The sequence below is a fragment of the Gadus chalcogrammus genome, chromosome 15 (genome assembly GCF_026213295.1).
Source record: "Gadus chalcogrammus isolate NIFS_2021 chromosome 15, NIFS_Gcha_1.0, whole genome shotgun sequence".
Classification (NCBI taxonomy): domain Eukaryota; kingdom Metazoa; phylum Chordata; class Actinopteri; order Gadiformes; family Gadidae; genus Gadus; species Gadus chalcogrammus.
Window position 1 is genome coordinate 10,254,686 of NC_079426.1, and position 21,546 is coordinate 10,276,231.

General features: G+C 44.0%; 1 protein-coding gene across 2 annotated transcripts in view; it reads right to left on the minus strand.

Moving 5' to 3' along the window:
- The window catches only part of zcchc24 (zinc finger, CCHC domain containing 24), a 32,539-nt gene extending 11,159 nt beyond the window's left edge, over window positions 1-21,380 (minus strand). The window contains exons 1-2 of one of the 2 annotated variants that reach the window (XM_056609719.1): window positions 20,726-21,378; window positions 18,168-18,368 (exon numbers count right to left, since the gene is read on the minus strand). In XM_056609719.1, coding sequence (XP_056465694.1) covers window positions 18,168-18,368; window positions 20,726-20,962 — 438 coding nt within the window. In that variant the 5' untranslated portion in view covers window positions 20,963-21,378. Of the gene's footprint in view, window positions 1-18,167; window positions 18,369-20,725 lie in introns of both variants that reach the window. The other variant, XM_056609718.1, reaches the window with a different exon arrangement.
- Between the last annotated feature and the right edge of the window lie 166 nt (window positions 21,381-21,546).

Genomic DNA, 21,546 nt, shown 5'->3' on the forward strand with positions numbered 1-21,546 from the left:
AACCACACCAAACAGATCCATATACGCCTAATATGAAGCCTAGCCTAACTTAACCGCCAGTCCCACAAGTATTCAGACATAAACGCACCACAGTTCTGCAGGTTCAGAAGAGTTGACACTCATTCACAGGAATGTCTGTCGTTTTTTCCGAATTGTGGCGAGTATAAAGTTTAAACGTTGAAATACATATCACATTCACAGGAAATTCTTCAATTAAAAAGAGTGCAGAAAATGCACCAAAACTTTCTGAACCCCAAAACCGAGGCAATCGCATACACGACCATGCACAAGCGCTTCCAATGCGTCATGCACACGGGTCCATTTCTTCACCCACCCTAAAGACTGAATCTGGAAAGACTCAGAACAGTGTTTCCAGCAGCGCAACTCCCTTCTTGTAGATTAGCCAAGCTAGAAGGACAGCGAGCATTCCATGGCTTACATCACAGAATTAATGAGCCTACATACAGAATAAACACGACTACGGCTGGAGGATGGGAAGGAGCCGACACAGAGGGAGATGGAGAGAGCAATGCTATCTTTAGTAAAAGGTAGTGTGGAAGGGAATATATGCGAGTGCTGTAGGTGAAACTGTTCTCAACCTCTGGGGGGGAACATTTTCCCAGGGTGAGGGTGGAGGATATATGAGTTGGGGTGGGCTGGAAGGGGAAAGTCCTGCATGAAGATGAAGTAGTTACTATACAGAAAGCACAAAGACACATACATAATAGAGAGATAGAGAGTGGCTAAGAGAGTTGGAGACAGTGACAGCGGGTGAGGTGTATAGAGTCAGAGAGAGAGAGGTGTATCAGAGAAGGGAGAGTAATTGAGAACGAGTAAGAGAGTGAGTGGACAAATACCTCCAGCCTACAGTCATCTGAGCCAGCTGGGGAGGGACCCACCAATCAAACCCCTTTGGTCCAAGGAGGGAGGCAGAGAGAGAGAGAGAGAGAGAGGGAGGGAGTAGGAGGAGGAAGAGGAGAAGGAAATCCAAAGCAGATGGCCTCCATAGGCGCGGAGCAGAACAGAAACACAGAGGGGTGTCGTAAATCCACTGCACTGTTTTCAATTAAGATGTACAACTTGGGGAGTTGTGGAGGGAGGTGTGATGAAACGATTGAAATTCAGCTATTTGGTTACGAGGCTACACAGTCAGTGGACTCCACCGTCCCTGAAATATGTCTCAAATACAGCATCGGAGTCAGGGAATATCCCCAAAACGCACATAAGGCAAATTGGGAGGCTCCTCTCTGGCTCACGTTAAGTAATGTTGGAGTGAGTGTTATTGCTCTGGGATATTTATGAATTTCATAAACATTTCCATTACAGAACAGAGTTTGCAAGTGGTCTTCAGTGTGCACACTCTTCACAGTGGAGCTTTATGGTCGGCCATTATTAATATATCAGTGATTTGGTGGTTCATTTAATCCAAAGAGTCTTCAAGTACCATCACTGGGAACAAACCCCTACATATGTTAGTGCGAATGCCGAGCTGTAGCAATCGAGCAACCAAAGCATGATTTGAGTTTCACTAAACAATGCTCAGTTTGAACGTACCTCTACAATGTTGAAATTCTGCAAAACTGCAAATCCTAGAAGAAAAAAGGCTCTATTACTGACCACTGTGGTGAAATAACAGTGGAAACCACTGTCGGACTTGTGAAGTTGATCTTGATGTCCCTGTTGATGCTGCAGGCCAGACTGAAAGGCAGCGGTCAATGGTGGATTCCCTGAGCAACCCAAACCCGGAACCCTTAATCCTCCGTCTCCAGGAACAGAATCGAAGTAGGCTCTCTGTCAATGTTATACGTGCCATCCAAATTGAGTTCAAATTGGGGCATAGCTACTTTTTTAAGAATAATAGATATGGAGTTTCATAGGGTTAGGGGGTGTATTATGGACACGGGCACCAGATATCGCAGTCTGGAGACAACCTTGTACAAACACCCACTGCGGACAATTATAGTTGGACACTGAAGCAATTTTTTTTTAACAAACTGTTACATGCCTTTTGGGGTTGGTCTGATTCCATGAGAAAACAAGAGGTTTGGTTGGGTAAAATAACCTTGAGGTTTTGGAAAGTGTCTGGCAGTAATTGCATTCAACCACCCTCTGGTCTCCATTTGAGAATTAGTGATTATTTTATCGATAGTGATTATAGATAAATAGTGCATTATATTCTCTAAGATTAGACATTTCTTTCATTGAACCTTGGAATCAAGTACTAGTTCAAAGAATGACCTATACAAGGAAGTAATCAAGGTCCAGAAGTAGGACTTTTTTTTCAGAAATTAAACTTGGCTATCGATGAAACGTGAAAAGTGCAACTTCTTTCAATGAACAAAGGGATGGATTTTCTTTTTACAAGGAGGTAATTAAGAGCACATTGTTAGTTTATGCAAATGTCCATACTTTTTATGCCAGTGAGCGGTCAAATGCTCCTTTAATCACTGCTTGACTCCGATATCCGCATGCTCACTTTGTGATAGAAATCCTCACATCATCTACACAAGCATATAAATACAAAGCCCGTGGTTGAGGCGTAACCAGACCGATAATGTTTCCAACGGGAAAGACGTCGAATGACCCAGGACGAGTCGGCTTGCTCTGTACTAGAGAAATAACGAATGAAAGAATCGCCGTCATCCGAGAACCTTGTAAGTGCAAGAGCCTGTGGTATGTTTAGTGAGACAACACAGGATGCAGTTGAGACATTTTATGGTGTTTTGCTTTTTTCTCAAGATAAATAAATGATGTGTGTGTGTTTTATATGCCTTTTCAGAAATAATTTAGACACGGGCCAGGTCTCTTAATTGTAAGTTATGTATGGTATGTTTCGATAAGGTAAAACATGTCAGCACATTTTCATTCATTTTCCCATTGAAATAATGCTATTATGTCATATGAATAACCATTATTGCATAATGTAAGTATTTTCTTTATGGTGATGACAAATGTAGACCTTAAGAAAATAGTAACTTTGAAATGATACGCAACATGTTATCCTATCCCTCTGACGACATCGTCAAACCCGTCTTTCTAAATAACGCAACAACCAACAACAACGCAAAACCGTGTTATCGTCTTCTGTGCGGTGGATGACATCACCACACCCAGGCTCATGGGGTCATGATTCAGTCATGGAACCCAGTGCCAAGCCTGGCCATGCAGATGGCCATCGCTTTAAGACCCCCCCTCTCACAAGAATCAAATACTGACAACCCCTCAGCTGTGTCCCACTGCCCGAGTATTTCAGACCTTTTTTTTTAATGGCTATTTCCGCTGCTGGACTGCATGGCCTAATCCTATGCCAAAAGCTCAGCCTGGTGCATTATGGGAGCTGTTTATAAATCCCATCATGCACTGGGAGCTCTAAATAAGGCCTCTGTTTCACGAGCACCTCTCTCTTTTCACTCGGACCTCGCTTCTCTCCCTCACTTTCTAGCTCACTCTCTCCCTTTATCCTTCCATCCCTCGCTTCTCAAACTCTCACTCTCTCTCTCTCTCTCTCTCTCTCTCTCTCTCTCTATGGTCCCTCTCCTCGCCCCCCTTGCGCGCGCTCTCTCTCTCTCTCTCTCTCTCTCTCTCTCTCTCTCTCTCTCTCTCTCTCTCTCTCTCTCTGGATGGCTCTTTTGCGGGTGCAGCTGTCTCTTTCCAGCGCCTGTGAAGAAAAGTGAGGCAGAAAGTGACGAGAGCAACAGGTGTGTCGTTGAAGTGATTAATCACGAGCACAATGTGCCTCTGTTTAAAGTGAAACCCCAAACAACAACAACCTTCTCTGAGCAATGTTAACGGACAGACCCCAAAACAAACAATGCACCCAGGCTATTGGAAGATGATCCGAGCATGAAAATCACAAAGGGAAAAAAAGAAAAGTTGTATGTTACTTGAGCCGGCCGTGTGTGAATAAATAGTCGGAGGCGAGCCAATGACTTCGGAAAGAAGTTTTTGTCAACACATAGTGTTTTTTGTAAGTTGTCAGCAGCATTTGCAAAACGCTGCCTTGTTTGTGCGATTGTCAAGTGCAGGGTTGATTTCTTTCGCAATTAACCTTCCTCGCGGGTGAGTGGTGTCGGTTCCTGGAAGCGTACTTTGGAGTGACTACGACGTGAGGCTGTGTTTTCCTAGTATCCCAGATAGCAGTAGCATGCCCTAATCCTCCAGGTTTCACTGGCTCTGGACCTGCAAACAGCTGGGCTGCTCCAATCATGGGTTAGCATCTGGAAAGCATCAGTGTAAACAAAAGCTCAGCGGAGAAGCCCCCCCCCAGCCCCCCCCCCCCACACACCTTTCGTCTTCCAAACCCCCAACCCCTACCCCAGGACATCAGTCAGAACGAAACCCAAGAAGACCAAACCAGCGCACTAGTGTATATGTACGTGCACACCACCAGTGTGTGTGTGTGTATCGCCGTCTCAGCAAAAAAAGCCGTGGCACTTTGGATAAGGGTCGTAATGGCCCTAATGTGTGGCCCTAGCCTGCTGCTCCCGCTGCTCTGGCGGTGGGTAGAAGGAAAGGAAACAGGCGCAAGTCTGGACGTGGTTTCAGAGCTGTTTCTTCTCAGAGAAACATTTAGGAAGATCAAAAGCATCAATCATGTGTGATCCTCCTCGGAGACAGGTCAGGGAAGTATTTCCTGGGCTCTCCAACGTGGTGCTTTGCTAACCTCAAATCTATTAACGGTGTGGTCTTGTCTTCCGCTGATGTGAGGCTGAAGGACTTGAGACGTTCTTAAATCAACCTTTAGAAGCGTGACTCTCAGGTTTAACAGCTGAAAACATGAATCCATCACCGTGGCGGGGATAACCTGAGTCGTGTTTGTTATGTTTTTCTTAACGCCTACTATTCCTGAAATTCCCCTCACGTCACTCAAATTACACACATCACTCAAACTTTCATATATAGAAACGTCCCAGCATGCAGTTTTCCGTACGGTATAAGTTTTGTTATGGAGAAAGTCAAGCTAGTTGATGTCCGGATGGTCTAGTAGTGGTCAGGGCGTTTGACTAAAAAGCACTGGGTTCTCTCCCTATCAAAGTGGCTAATCCCTTACCCATAAATGCTCTGTGTAAGGGTTATAGCTTGGAAATAGTGTTGGTTCATACAAGTAGCCCCCTGTGGCCCTTACATTCATTCCATTGGCTGTCTGGCCCACATCTAGCACTGCTGATATCAGCACTCTAATGGCGTACAGTGGTCTCTAAAATAAGCTCTCACAACGGTCGCTCCTGTACTCGCACTCAAACACACAACCGTCGGATGTGTGCAGCGGACCACTACGTCGATAAGCAGCACATGTTTGCATTGTAAACTCCATGGGAAATTACAAACAACACCAGTACCCTAAACTAGATGAAAATACATATTGGGCCTGGTGGGTTTAAGGTCTTCCAGTATGGCATTTTCCAGATGTCCGACATTGACCTGTAGATGCAGTTTGTGAGGACGGCCTCTGTCTTTCCAGTGGTATAATTAAATGTGATGATCCTTTAAACCGCAGAGTATCTTAATACTATGCTACTCAAAACTACAGGCTTTGAGTTTACCCCTCTCACCGAGATATTCATTTAATGCCGAGATACTATTGACAGGGCATTCCTGTGTCCGCTTTGGTCATTCAATTCACAGGATGGGTCAAGCAACGTGAGAATATTGTGTAACCTAATGGGCTAGAACTGTATGTGCCTTATGCGTACTGTATCCGGCTGGTTTGGCTCAGTGCTTTGTTTGTTTGGTTTTAGCATCTACGCTGATGCGCCAATGGTGAAGCTATATTTAAATGTAAGCTGTCTTTTTACAAACCACATGCATAGGGGCTGCCAGACATAAAGATGTCGTGCCTAGGTTATTTTCACAGGTGGCCCACTAACACTAAACAGGCTGTGATATGCACTCCACATAACGTTCTGCCCTTCGGTCTGTGTCGCTGGGTAAGATCAATCACTGGGGAATGCATTGTTGGAATAACTGTATTGCTGATGCAAAGTTATGAATTCACAATGCGTTAAACGCACCAACAGGTCTTTGTTTATGTGCTCAATCATGTTGTACTATCAATATCTATTCAGTCATTTAGACACTTTGCCCAAAGTGACTTAAGTGAATTAAAGTACATCCTGCAGGTAGACTGCATGACAACGGGTTTAGAAACCAAAACCTTTCGGCAGGGAGTTCAACAGCCTTACTAGTACACTGTTGTTTAACGTTAATGATGCTTTTCAATTGGCTGGCAGTCAGTGGCTCGACCTATAGCATGACATCCACACTTATTTTAACACATCGCTGCCCCCCCCCCCCCCCCAGGCTCTGTCTGAACCTATACCATCTGGGTCAGGGGTTGCTATTCTTAACTATAGGTCTCATGTACTCCGGAACCATTTATTTTAGCTATCGGCATTTCTTCCCCCTATAAAAAGCGTTTTACTCACAATAGCACATCCCAGTTGCTTCCTCAGGTATAAATACATCCGAGGGACTTTTGGCTTGTCATGAAGTCGACCGCGGTGGTATATCGCTCGAATATCTTCCCAGGGTTCAACCGCTCTGAGATCCCCAAAAATGAGTCTTAAGACCGTCAGACGTCGAAATAAAAAAAAGGAATTTTAAGCATCTTCGATGCAGTATTTACGGTGGCCATAAAAGTCAACATTTCTTAATGAGGTCATAAATCAATACAGAGTTTAAACAGTTTACAAGCCAAGTCGGCACACATCGCATGGTATGCAGGGGCCGGATGAACTAGCACAAGTGTTTAGCCCCAATGTCCACTCTATCTACCTGTAGGCATGTTTGAGCAAGATGTCCCGACCCTTACCGGCTGTCATCAATGAAATTTATCTCAAGTTATCGACCAAATCGTCGTTGAAGAAAGTGTCTGCCACATGACTAAATGCTATGCGCTAAATGCTAAACAAGAGGATGTCAATAAAGATAGCTGTGTATCTTGGACAGCGGTGGGGGTCGGGGAGGGGGGGGGTGGTTGGACCGCTTTAGCGGTCGCTGTAAATGGATGTGTTATCTCACCGGTGATACAGTGAGGCCCGCACTGTGGCTCCCCTCCGAAACCGCCATGAAAAAATAGAAGATTATAAACGACTGCCAAGCAGGTCCGTTTCCAGCCACACGGACCCGCCGCCAAAATAACTAATTCTAGGAAAAGGCGTGTGTCCAAACAAACAAACATAACAAGCCCATACTCTACACTTATTTGCATCTGGTCGAATTTTATAGACCGTGCAGCCTTCCAACTTTTTTAGTTGCCCCTTTCCCGCTTTATCAGCCTGGCTTGTAAGGCGGATGAAACAACATAACTATGTGAATATGAAGCCTTGCTCTGCCTCAGGGAATGAGAGAGAGCTACAGCCCTCTATAAACAAACGACAGACTCGTGACGATAGCGTGGATCTTGTTTAGTCCGTCTCAGAACACACCAAGGAGATCACAGGCCTCAGGGAAATGATGACTCTTGACGATGGCGCTGTCGATACGCGAGCCTTCTTCCACTGTCATTTCCCTAGGGCCCTAGAGTGCTGCCAACAGGATCCGTTCCCTGAACTGGTGGCCCTGACGTTGGGACAACTGCGTAACAGGAAACGGCTTGGTCAAAATACTCGATACATTGATGTGGTCATCATTATGTCAATGTTGTTCTTTTGCAATAGCGCCAAACGAATAAAGTAATTAGAATTAGATAAATATCCTGCAGCCTCTGCTAAGCATTCTGTCTTCACAATAAACAAGTTTATCCTTTTTCGAGGAGAAATTGGCTTGGTTTTTGTGATGACATTCCAGTTCTCGGAACGGTTTCTACAAAACGAGGAAAATCAAGAGAACAATTGGAGATAAATGATCCACGATAAATAATAAATGGTTTAAGATTATGGAAGATATTCAATTCCTATTTTTTATACTTTTTCTTTGGTTTCCCTGTTACTTAAAACATTTTTGGGAGATCATAAAAGAAGTCTAAGATTGATTAGATTCCTTTTAATTAATTCAGATATCACATCACTGAATCCTCTTTACAATTGAGTCTCCCTGTAGAATTAAAACAGCCACGTACACAAATAAATGCATGTCCCTGCCTATACGCGTGTTTATTTGTGTTTCTAGGTGTGAGCTATTGCAACATTTTCTCTTCAGGAAAAGAGGGTAGTGTCCACAAACAGCTGCAGAGGCAGGTCTCACTGCCACATCATAAACTGCCAAAACCTTCTTCCCAGAGTCCTGGATTTCCATAGACCAGCTTTCCAAATCCGTTACGGATCTCAATGTCATGTTTGGAGGACTATTCAAGCAGTTCGGTTTTTTTTCCTATCATATCATACAAGCCTTGTCTGTTTGTTAAAACCCAGTCTTCGTATAGTATGTCCCTCAATGTCTGCCTCTCTCTCAACTTTAGTTTTGCTCTCTGCACTAAACCTCGCCGACCAATGTGTGGAGTAACCAACTGACCAAATTGGAATTCAAAATAACGGGCCAAGATCCCCCCAATTCCTTATTTCCCTTTACTCAAATATCCATCATCTCTTCTCCCCCCCCCCCCCCCCACAAGTGTGGTGTCGGTTCCCCAGAACTAAACACACATACTGGGGGCATACCAATTGACCAATATAATGAGACAAATTTATCCTTGGAATTCAAAATAAAAGCCCCGATTTTCTAATTGAATTCTACACAAATTACAAGGCGTTACTTCCCACAGGTGTGGTGCTGTCCCTTCACCATAGCCCTGGACATAACACAGTTACGGGGGCCCCTATGGACCGGTGTTTGGAAGAGATCAGAATGAGCTCTTGATTGAAGCCAGCACACCCTCCACCCACCCCTCTCTCCTCTTCCCTCCCTCTTCCTCCTCTTTACCATCCTCCTCTGCCTCCACCCACAGTTGTGGTCAGGGATCAAATTTATCTTTAAACCAATTTTCTTTGTTATGACACTGCAGTGAACTTAGTATGTGCATAAATTGGCCAAAAAACAAATAAATATATATTACCCGATATTAAACATTTCAAATATTTTTCAAGATCCAGAAAAGGCAGTATTCTAAAAAGCTTACATCATGTGTCGAAAAACATTTGTATGTATAAATTTTTTAATTTAAAAAAATACTAATTCAAGAAAAATTGAGTGAGGTCTCTCTTTAACTCTCTCTTTCTCTCATTTATTTTCGCTCTGCCACCCCATTCAACCTCCACCCTCCCTCCCTGACCCACCGTCCCTCTCTTAGCCTCCTAGCCCAGGCCTAGCCCTCTAACCCCTGGCTGGCTCTGAGTGCAGCAGCAGCAGGCTGCGTTGGCACGTTGGGTTACTGAGGCAGTGAATGACAAGAGCAGGTTGGGCCAGTGCACGAACCACACTGAGGCTGTAGGAGCGGTGTGTGTGGGGTTGAGGGGGTACTGCTTTTAGCCTCCCAATTACATCTTGCTATTAGCTATTGTTTCTATCAGCCGTTGTTGTTGTCAGAGATTGATTTGTGTTGTAACTGTTGTTAGGTGAGGTGTTTCCCTTGTGAAATTCTTTGTATTTAGAAACATGAGTATTTGGCCATGTTATTTGCTCGGGTTTCTAATATGATATTAAGTGTTATGATCTATGATCCTTTTGTCTGGATGCCACTGCTTGGAATCTATTCTCTGCATATGTAGGCCAAATAAATAACCACATTTGAAAAGTTTACGTCAAGTCATATTCAAAATATCTTCCTGGATTACTGGAACACACTATCCTATTCCTCCTATTTCTAAAGCTTTAGCGTGCAATTCAAGTTATTTTATTGAATTCTGACAAGGAAAACTATAGCGATCACAGCCATGTGGATAGCTGGGCACCGTGTCTCAGACCGCAGTCAGCAGCTCGGTCTGTTCTGTGTCCACCGACCCTGATAAACCTGCTTTAAGGCTGTATGATGGCCTCCCTGCACACTCTCCTTCATATCTCTCTTTCTCTCCATCTCTCTCTCCTCTCTATCTCCTTTTCTCACTCTCTCTTTTCTTCTCTCTTGCTCGTATCTCTCCATGTGTCTGCTCTCTCTCTCTCTCTTGCTCGTATCTCTCCATGTGTCTGCTCTCTCTCTCTCTCTTGCTCGTATCTCTCCATGTGTCTGCTCTCTCTCTCTCTCTCTTGTATCTCTCCATGTGTCTGCTCTCTCTCTCTCTCTCTCTCTCTCTCTCTCTCTCTCTCTCTCTCTCTCTCTCTCTCTCTCTCTCTCTCTCTCTCTCTCTCTCTCTCTCTCTCTCTCTCTCTCTCTCTCTCTCTCTCTCTCTGCACAGACTCTGAGACAGGCACGGAGGCTTGGCGGAGCCTTTGCAGCGACTGGAAGGAGGGTCAAGGGTCGCGCTACAAAAATATTCCCATGGTGCACCGCCCCCGGACCACCTCCTCCTAGAAACCAGAAACCTCCCCTCAAAGTACGGAGGAAGGGGGCGGGGGGTACGACAATCTATAGAAGATGGAGATGTTTTATTCCTCAACCACTAACAGCTGCACAAATGGAAGTCGCTATGGAAATCCGTTTTAATGCATTCTATCGGCTTAGGAGCAATGCTTGCAGTGTAACATATTCAAGTGACATGCTGTGAGTTAAGAAATACATGGCAGAAAGCATATTCACAAAGGCAATGCCACACATAAATATGCTGAAGCACACACACTGTTGTTTGACAGGCTTATAGTAAGTGTGTATAGCTAGTGCAGGGTCTTGCGCAATATCATTGTTCACATGGTATAGCAGGATGGATTGTGCAGGGAGGATTGTGCGTGTGTGTGTGTGTGTGTGTGCATGCATTTGTGTGTGAATGCATGTCTATGCAAGTGCGCATGTGCATGAGTGCATGTCTATGTGTGCCAGTAGAATTGCATGCAAGAGAATACATTTAATTACCTTGAACTTCAAGGGACAAAAAAAAGGCAATTACTCAAAAACAACATCTGTCCGAGGTGCCTTATTATGTGTATGTCAAGACATGACCACAAGCCTCTTAAATACCTTATTTTTTTTGCTTTTCCCCCAACTTCCACCCCACCCAAACAAAGTAGCCCCGCCCCACCCACCAAAGGTCCAGCCAGATGGACTCTATCCTGACACATTGACCCAAACACCCAGGGTTTCACTTTGAGGTGCAGCAGATCTTCCTCAATGCACAGTGGCCACCCTAATAACCCCATCTCCCCCCCTTACCCAATAGCGCTCCATTCACAGACATGGTCTCTCCGCCGAAGGTGCCCGTTCACAGGTGGCACACACCGGCCACAGTGTGAGCCCCTGACTAAACCCTGCTCGTTTTTGCTAGCAGTTGCTAACAGTTTCACAGTGGCTCCGAATGTCTTGTCAGTCCGTCAGTCTCAGCGGTGAAGTCACGCCTGTCAGTTTGTCTGGTCTTCCAACCCTGCCTGTTGGCTCCCATGTGCCAAAAGCACTTTGCTTCTGATGGTGCTGCCCAACATATCTTGCTAGTGGATTGCAAGTCCCACTATACCGTCACTTTTAAAAACCTCCTTTTAAGAGCCAAACAGATTCTCTGGCCTTGGCGTGCAAATGTAGCGTCGGAGCCCAGAACTGTCCTCCGTCGAGAGCTGACACTGAAGACCTTTTTCCAGCGTCTGTTCGGTCAACGTTGAAGGTCTTGTCTGAAAGCATGTGTGGGCCTTCAGTGTTGTTCAATTATCGGTGCCTCGACTTGTGTCATTTTATTGCAGCTGGCGTGTTCGTCCGCGGTGGCTTATGCATGTGTCATAAGGAGCAGGGAGGGTGTTAAGCATCATTGCAATGCTACTAGCCAATCCCTGCCCTTTTTTCTGGTTGTATATTGATATTTAAGATTCATCTTAATAGGACCACCACATTAGTCTTGACATACACCTGAACATACTCTTTTTGTTATTTTTGTTGATGCTGTGCAAAGCTCAAGACCTACAGTTAGGATAGCAAGGGGATTGACAATAGAATACAATGAGACAATTCAGAGTCAGCTCTCTTGTTATATGAAAACACAATGTCCTTGTTTCTCTTACGCTCCAATTATTGACTTGCATAAGACCCGCTGAGCCTGCGCTCCGTGCCTTGTTTGGTTTATTTGAATTCCCTCTCGCAGCTCTTGGTGCGTTTGGTTTGGCTTGGGAAGCTCGTTCATAAGAAACTTTACAAATAAAAGAAAATGAAAAATAATTAAGGGTTTAATGGAAAAAAAAACATTGAGGGGGGATTTTCTGGTGGTGTGTGTACGTAAGAGAGCCAAACACAAACGTGGATTTAAAATGTAATCTCCAAGAGTAACTGAATGGGAGACAGTGCCATCTCTCGTAGTAGGACATGGCTGGTCAGTGAAATTACCCTGTAATCTGTCTTCATGTCAGTGAATTAGTGTTCAAATTCACCTTTTTAATGCTTTACTTCACAGATGCATTAGCTCAACCTGCCCGTCATCCCTGGCGAGAGATGGAGAGAGATACACAGAGATACACAGAGAAGAAGAGAGAGAGAGTTACATAGAGGAGCGAGATACAAAGAGAGAGGAGAGGAGATACATAGTGAGGAGTAGAGAGAGAGATACAGAAAGAGAGATACATAGAGAGAAGGAGAGAGAGATACACAGAGAGAAGAAGAGATACACAGTGAGAAGGAGAAAGAGATACACAGAGAGACAGAGAGAGACAGAGAGAGGGTTTGAATGTTAAAATATCAAAACAGGAAGTAACTGGACTGTTTTGGAAACCAAAAAACTCAAAGATTGGATTTACGTACGGAACACAAACCAGCTGCCAGGAAACCTGTGTTTTATCTTTCTCTGTGTTTTAATTTCCTTTGTTCAAGCAAAGTTTGCCGTCCTTTCCTACACTGTTTCTGTCTGATAGCTCTCTCTCTCTCTCTCTCTCTCTCTCTCTCTCTCTCTCTCTCTCTCTCTCTCTCTCTCTCTCTCTCTCTCTCTCTCTCTCTCTCTCTCTCTCTCTCTCTCTCTCTCTCTCGCCTTCTAAGGATCTTACTAGAGTGCTTAATACATATCCGTCAGGCTCCCAAGCAAACCACGAGTATGAAACATACCCAAAGTTCTCACACCTACTTCAGCTTTCATGGATGAAATGCAAAGTATTCCCTCAAGTTAAGGGGAAAAAAGGCGGACGTGTTGTATGATTGTTTATAAGCGTGAAATGGAAGATCTGGTATGACAAGCTACGAATTACGAGGACAGAGCGAGAAATAGTGACATTGACGCAACAATAATAAGCCCTTAGTGTTGCCGGAAAATCGTGAAAGACCCAAACCATGTAAACAAATAGCAGTGCTGTGTTATGATTTGATACTTGAGGCGGTTCAATGGCTGTAGTTCATGCTGCAGGCCTTAGTCACAGCTTCAGCCCAAATATATATAGAGAGGACACTCCTCCTGTTCAAAGAGACACAAGCCCCATGGATGGATAATATCTCTAACTCCTTAAGCACCGTACTTGTATGTGTCAGACAATTTGTTTGCTTAACGTCAATAAAGACCAGAGACTGCTGTAGACAATGCACGCCCTTGCATTTTGTTTTTGTTTTTCTGTTGTCGTGACTTGTTGATAGCGGGGCTGATATTTAATTTTAAGATTTAAAGAGAATCCTATAAAACAACTGGCCTTGATGAAGAACTAAATAATAAGAAAAAGCTTCAAGCTATTTAATTTAGTTATATTCCTGGACCTTTATTTTTTTGTAAGAAAAGCAGACACTGGTGTTCAGGGAATTAATCATGTCCAATGCTCAGAGCAGAAAGCTGGCTGGGTGAAGTGAACCAAAGCAGCCCTCCCCTCCCTGTAACAACGGCCCTGAAGCAGCCATCTTTAACTGGTTACAGTCATTGGCCTCAATTACCGCAGGACTTCCTAGTTCCTACAACTCCCAGCCGCCCTTCCCCACAAAGAACTACAGACAAACAAACATTCCTCATTGCAAGCAGATAAACAAAGGCTATATGAAACTGATCTTATTGCTTGTAAATTAACAAAGACATAAGGTAAACCTCAAAAAGATAATATAACTCGCATTTTTGTACTCTTGAGTTTCTGTTCACAAATGGCACTTTAAAGATTTCTAATGTTATGATCTGTTATTATTGGAGTGAAACAACATGGCAATTGGGTGTGACCAGAGTTGCCTGAATGTTTTCCATTGGAAACTCACATCTAGTTGTGATGTAATAACTGTAATAAATAGATACTTAATGGGCAATAAGTATTTGATGAGGTTGGGCTGACCACTCTCCTTCCTAATAGAAGGAAACATTATCCCCCGCACCAAATAGACAATAATCTGAAATCTGACAATCACTGTCTTCAGTGATTGTCAGTGATATTTACATGATCACTGCTAACAATCACTTATAAACACACTAACCACTTACTCACCACTAACCTACTTTCTGACAATAGCATCAGCTTTGGATGTTTGCTGACAGTGAATAAAGTGGGTTGAATCAACGAATACAAACAAAGGTAAAAACACACACTGGCTCATACAGGACTGTGTTTAAAGCTTCATGTGTCTGTGACGTAATGTTACTACCTACTACCTTTTCATTTACTGGAGAGATTATGGTCACTATTTGTCACAAAGGGCGAACGGCTCCTGAATGTACCATGAGACAAGGTGTGAGAGGGTGAGCCCGATTCTCTCTCTCTCTCTCTCTCTCTCTCTCTGGCATTATCTGTATCTCTGGCATTCCCTCTCTCATAACCCTCCCCTCTCTGTCTAAGGACATGTGTGTATGTCTCTATCAATCTCTGTCCGTTATTCTCTCTCTCTCTCTCTCTCTCTCTCTCTCTCTCTCTCTCTCTCTCTCTCTCTCTCTCTCTCTCTCTCTCTCTCTCTCTCTCTCTCTCTCTCTCTCTCTCTCTCTCTCTCTCTCTCTCTCTCTCAAGATTCAAAGTCTTAATTGGAATGGAAAATATTCATTTACGTGAAATAAGATACAGCGTAGGATATGAATAGATGAATAGAGCATAAAAATATCTCCCTTTCTCCCTCATCTTCCGCTCGTTCGGCCTATCTCTCTATCCGTCCCTAAATGTTTGGTTATATATATATATCGACACAGGCCTTGATAACCGAACAAAAGGCGTATTGTCCTGTTGCGATAAAGAAGGCTGTGTGTGTTGATCAATGGACTTTGTGTGTTTCTGATCAACATGCTGACTGTAAAATCGCCAAGCCCTGCTGCTTTGCTGTCTCTTAAAAAGCCCTGCTCTCCTTCTCTCTGATACTTATAACTTTCATTGAAGACAACAAAAAACATAAAGGTCTGGAGAGGCTTCAAGGAGCGAAGACCGATACAAACCTAACCGGATCAATCTGTTATGTAAATTCGTGTTGTAGCACTCGATAAAAAACGCAAATAATAACAGAGTCACATCCTCCCGATGTTTTCTTTGCAAGGATAATCATCGACAAATAATCTCCTGGTCGTGCATTCCAAGGCCTGGCCTGCACTTGCGTCCTCTCCAGCAGCCGCAATTAAATGTTCTCTGTTCTACAAATCGTTTCAATATTTGAATATTGTGAAAATATCATTCAGATTGAGCGATTGGTCAATCTCTGGCCATGGGGTATGTAGGTAAAGCGATGTGACCACCAGTGGGTCATGGTTAGAATGAATCAGGGGGATTCTGGGCAAGAAAACCCACAAAGGAAGTTCCCACAAATACGTTTCAGTGAAGGGCGTTTTTCTTTATTAAATCTTTTTGTTTATCCGTACTTAAACCGAGGGGGAAATGGGACCACAACACAGTGTGGTAACACAATGTGCTCAGCGACCACCAATGGTCCACGGTTAACAACTGGGGGGGGGATTCTCGTAAAGAACCACAAATCTGTTATTTTGAAAATACAATGTTCGAGAGGAAGCTGACAACATAAGATGCGTCACAAAACTGTCCGTCTGCGTCAAATCATGACAGTAAGTGGAAGACATGTTGGAAGGTGGCCAAACCGTCTCGTTGAGGTGAGGTGTTCTGCTCATAACGGAGCGGGGAAGGGGGGGGGGGGGGGGGGGGGGGGCAGCCTCGTTGACCTAATTTTCCTCAATAAAAAACAGGTTTACATAACACCTCTGCTGTCCGTCTGACTGCGGGCGGCTGGGCAGCTGCTGTGGGCCATGTGTGGCACTCTTGTGTATGTATATAAAAATATCACCCAAAAGCAGCGACCTGGGCTGTGTTGTAACTCTCCCTCGCTCCACACAACAGTGACAGGCATGGCGTATTCTTTTTTGCAAATAAACAGAGTGAATCAGAAAGGAAATTAGACCATAAACGTTTGATGAGTGAGGCAACACGACGGTAACTGATCACAGCGTGTCACCAAAGTAACTTCAAACCTCACGCTCCCAAACGGAGTTACAGCGGAGGAGAGGACTTGACATGTCATGAAAATATTATCCTCTACGTCGGAACACGTTCAGACACACGCTTCCGGTGCTTACTTCAGGGAGTTTTCAATGGATCAATAATAAAAACTTTTGAACTCTTTGTGTTTATTATCTTTATGTTGGAGTATTGAGTTCAATTGCAAGCAAAAAGCCACTATGCCAAGCCTTGTAATCGATGACTCTGTTATTCAAGGTTGTTATTTGGCCTTTAGTTTCGCTCTTTTATCCAAACTGTCCAGCTCTACTACTTGAGCTAGACAGGACCACTTACAGTATGCCCCCGTTAATTATGTTACTACCGTGCTTTTTTTCATTAAACTTGTGCTTGACACACACGCTCTTTCATGGAACCAGGAAGCTCTTTTCCCCCTTATCAAAACATGTACAATTTCCACACTGGCTTAAGTGTGATTTTAAACTAGATACAAAGATGCAGGCTATTGGGTGAGTAAAAGATAATAGTGTGCTAAAAGCAGCGCAAACATGATGTTTCTGATATAGATATATATGGAGAGGAAGCCAGTGAAAATGCCAGATAGCTGTGGAGTGTAGGCTAGAGAGCTTATGGTTTCTGAGTTCCCACTGGCACGTTAACAAACATCTGAAATACAAACCAGAAACGGCCTGAGTGTGATTTGAGTTCCAACCCTGAAGGATTACAGCCGTGCAGAGATGGATTGCACTAACTTCAACTGTCAAGGTCACTTACGGCCTCATTAAACGTTTTGCACGGACCCACCTTCAAGACTTGGCCTTAACCCATTCAAATGTTGAACTAACTAGCATTGCACCTCCAGCAGAGATTCCATCTCTTCGAGAAACTGACCACAACAACACAATTCTAGCAAACCGCAACAGGTAGAAAAAGGTAGAGGAAAAGTTACAATGGAACATGATATACATTCTTCAGAGAAAAAACCCTGACGGAAACATCGGCAGAAAGCTGATCTAAATACCATACATTATGCTTTCGCCCGTTGAGGGGAGATATTTCATCGGAAGACAGGTCTTTCACAAGGCTCATGAGAGAGGTGGTCGTCCGTCATAATGGGAGGTAACGCAGTTTTAAGAGCACATCTGCTGCACATTACCGTGCCATACAACAGGGGACCAGGGGTAACACTGTTCACCTAGGGATGAACACATGAGGAAGAGACAGGAAGACAGGAAGGAAGGCAAGACATAACCTTTAACCTCGAAGCCATAGATAGGGGGAAATGAATGAAAGAAGGATAAAGATGGACAGAAATAAAGAAGGAAAGGAAGAAGGAAAAATATAGAATGAAGAGAGTACGTGATAGAAAATACGAAAGAATGGAAGAGAGACAGTGCATGTAAATAGCACTAAGGAAAACAGTAAACACACACCCTTACGAACCAACGTAAAGCATGTCCTTACGGTTGGCTTTTACAATATTATATAAGATTATTTTAGATAGTTACCTTAATGTGACATTCAATGGTGAGGCAATAAATAAATAAAACGAACGAACAAACGCACGTACACACACACACACACACACACACACACACACACACACACACACACATGACTACAGAAGACAGAAGCCTGCCTGTTTACCAAGTAGGTCAATCCATGGAGAGTGCAGAAGGGGGGGAGATGGGAGAGACATAATCAAATGAGATAGAAACTAAATGTTCAAAAAGAACATCAGAAGTGTGAGACAAAATGTCCATCAATGTCGCCGGCTTTCTTTATGTGATCGCACCTTGTAGCGGCTGACATTTTCTGGTGAGATAACCCGCTCTTACCTGGGGACAGTCCTTGATGTAGTGGCCCTTGTTGAAGCACAGGTGGCACAGGTAGTTTGGCGGCGGTCTCTTGCTGGGCTTCCTCTGCTCCGATGACAGGGAAAGGTCTGAGAAGTGGTCGGTCAGCGTGCTCAGTCCATCCACGATGTTGTTCAGGGAGCCGTAGGGAGACACGTTCTTGTACACATTGTTGTTCAGGGCCTGAAAAGACATTTGCACTAGTCAGTTTAGTGAGAACGAATCTACGATCCCTAATTTAGCCGGTCATGGATCACAGCGAATGTGAGCGTTGCCTCTGCTGAAATGGGGTTTCATAATTAAAAAAAGCGAAAGACAACTCGGCCATGAGCCTAAAGTATATTCTCTTGCGCAAAAGCCCTCCCCACCCAACGATTCAGCACCAAAAAACAAAACTTCAAGATCCCTCGTCTCATTAAAGTCAGAACATCTGGCCCGGGGCCCAGTTGTTCTTATGAACTGGAAAAAATATTGAGTGTCCACATGAGAGTGACGGCACATCACAGAGGATGACTCACTGGATGCTAGAGAGGAAGGGAGTGGGGCAGCGACTTGTATGCCCCCCCCTTGGGTGTAGCCGGGGGGGGGGGGGGGGGCATGGACACATGTCACCATGCACTGGTGGATGTAAACCAGCCATGGAGCTCCACCCAGCACAGCACGCGTGCATCAACGCACACACACACACACACACACACACACACACACACACACACACACACACACACACACACACACACACACACACACACACACACACACACACACACACACACACACACACACACACACACACACACACGAGCACACACACCCGGGCCAGTGGTTGAGTGCAACTAGGCCCCCTGCTAAAATTCAAACAAGATGCCCCCTTTAAATATTACCATACAGAAATACGACCCCCACCTCCTCATTCTAGTGATGCTCATGGCGACGACGTCAATACTTGGAAAGAAGTAGGTTTTCCCAAAGTATGTTTTGAATATATATATAATTTTCTGGGCACGCCATTAGTTGAGAAACCACTGAGATCAAACATCTGATCACGTCAATACTAGAATAATCTGCTTTGTTCATTCTTTGTCATGCAACATTTCTCTGAATTGAAAGTGATCCTATGGATGCAGAGTGAAAACATACAGAAGGCTCCCACTAATCACAGATCATTTCCAGTCCAAAAGACCTTTGGGGTTTCCAGTGTGCCATTCTACTTTTGAAACAGTGCAGGGGATAACGCAGATCTTAGATCTCTAGAACTGAAATTCCAGTCTCAGTTCACAGGTTATATTTTCATTGAAACACCATGCAGAGTTATACAGTATACATACACACAGCTTACTTTCCCTTTAAAACCAGCACACAACCAGGAAGTTGGCATGCCTCTTTGCCAATGCAAGCAATAAAGCTGATTAGCATATTCTGAATGGAGGAGGCAGGCCTGTGTGTTTGTGCGTGCACATTCGTATGTGTGTGTATTAAATAGATGGAGTGTTTGAGAGTGTTTCTTTGCCTGTGAGTGGAGAGAGAGAGCATTGCATGATGTGGCAGTAGATTCTTAAGTAGAATTAAGACCTTTAAGAGACAATACAATGCAACTGTTGTATGATGATGTTGAAACTCAAGGCAAACCAAACAGGCCTCAATAATGTTAAAAATTAGTTAAATAGACAGCCAATATTGAATACAGCCTTTCTCTGGCTCTTTGAAGTCATTGAATTGTGGTTAAGTGTTTTCAAGTTTCAAGTATTCACAACCTATCCAGAAGATGTCCCTCACATCTGATGCGGTCGTGTGTATGTGTGCCCTTAAACTTTAATTTGGACTGCCTGATCTGACCTTAACATCCTGCAGGACATTACTCACGACTTACTGGTGGAGTCCCTAAAGTGAGTTATTTGACAAAAGCTTGGAAGATACGCGACTCGGATAGCACATCAGTTCTTAACGCAAGACCTACACTGTTTTTCTTTGCAGATACATATCTTCAAAAGTTTCCCATAGAAAGTGATCGTTTGTGGTTATGAGCGCATATGTACACAATAAAGTCCAAAACTAACAGTGCTAAAATATCATTTCACACGGAAATTACAAGTACATCAATAAAAGTAGACCCCTACAGAGCTATATTGAACAAATAGAGAAAATGGTTCAAATCGGCAGTGTTAAGTGACTCGCCGTGCCCAGAATGAAACGAGGCCCCTACATTTAACCCCTATCTATACACACCGACCTATGACACCAATGATTCGCATGACAGGCGTACGTGCGTGATTACGCATGGATTTCAGAATACAAATTTGTCTGGATTTAACCACAGTTTAACATTAGACATGATGGCAAAATGATACAGCCTGGAATAAAACAAACCTAAACATTAAATCACCACTTAAATAATTAATCCTGTATAACTAGTAAACTATATAATTGCACTACAGCTTCAAGCCTCCCAAATACACGCACGCAAGAAAGAAAGAAGAAAGTATGACAATTTTAACTCCCTTTTTGCATCCAATCTTTCATTTTGAGATTTACCCATTCACCTCATTTCGCTGGAGCTGAAAGAAGTTGTTGAGATAGTTTGAGTTTATAGGTGTGTTCAGGTCCGCAGCGGGAGTCTTGGTGAAGTTGAGATCCGGGTGAGTGGAGTTGGGCTCGGGTCTGAAGGCGTCAAAGGCACTGGTCTGATGGGTGTCTTGCAGGGAGAGATAGACCCAGTTGAGAAGTTGTGCAGGCTGGTACACGGAGGCACTGGTGTCTATTGCAGACAACAAGCTCATCTTTCAAATGGTTAAACTGGCTATTCCACCACTGATTGTTGGATTGGCCGGTTGGGTCGGACCTTTCTGCAGTTTCCCTTTTCCGTCCCGAACTTGGCAATGTCAGTTGCTTATTTTTCTTCCCGTACACCCTGTCCTCCTCACTCCGGGAGACTAGTCCCAGATCGGTGTTAGGCTAAAGTCATTGCGCTTTCATGTCAGTATAAAAAGTTTCTGCCACGCTCTCCATGGTCCGCTATTCTCCCCTCACTACACGGGAGAGACGACAGAGGCGCTTTGAATATGCAATCATTACGGCTGTGCGTCACAGTGGACGCGGGCGAATGAGGGCGTTTGATTTGCAGCCCTACGTAAATCGTAACACAACACTGATTAAAGCCATTGGCCAATTTGGCGCATCGTTGGGTAAAAGCATGAGCTGTAGTCCAGTGCTAAATGTGAACAATTGGTCCATATCATCGCTTCAAGTGAAGAGCGAAAAATAGGGGTGGGAGGTGTTTATTTAGGGACATGGTCAAGGTATTTTGAGGGGGCTGCATTTTAAAACTATCCTGGAAACTTCTATATTCACACTAACTTTGTTG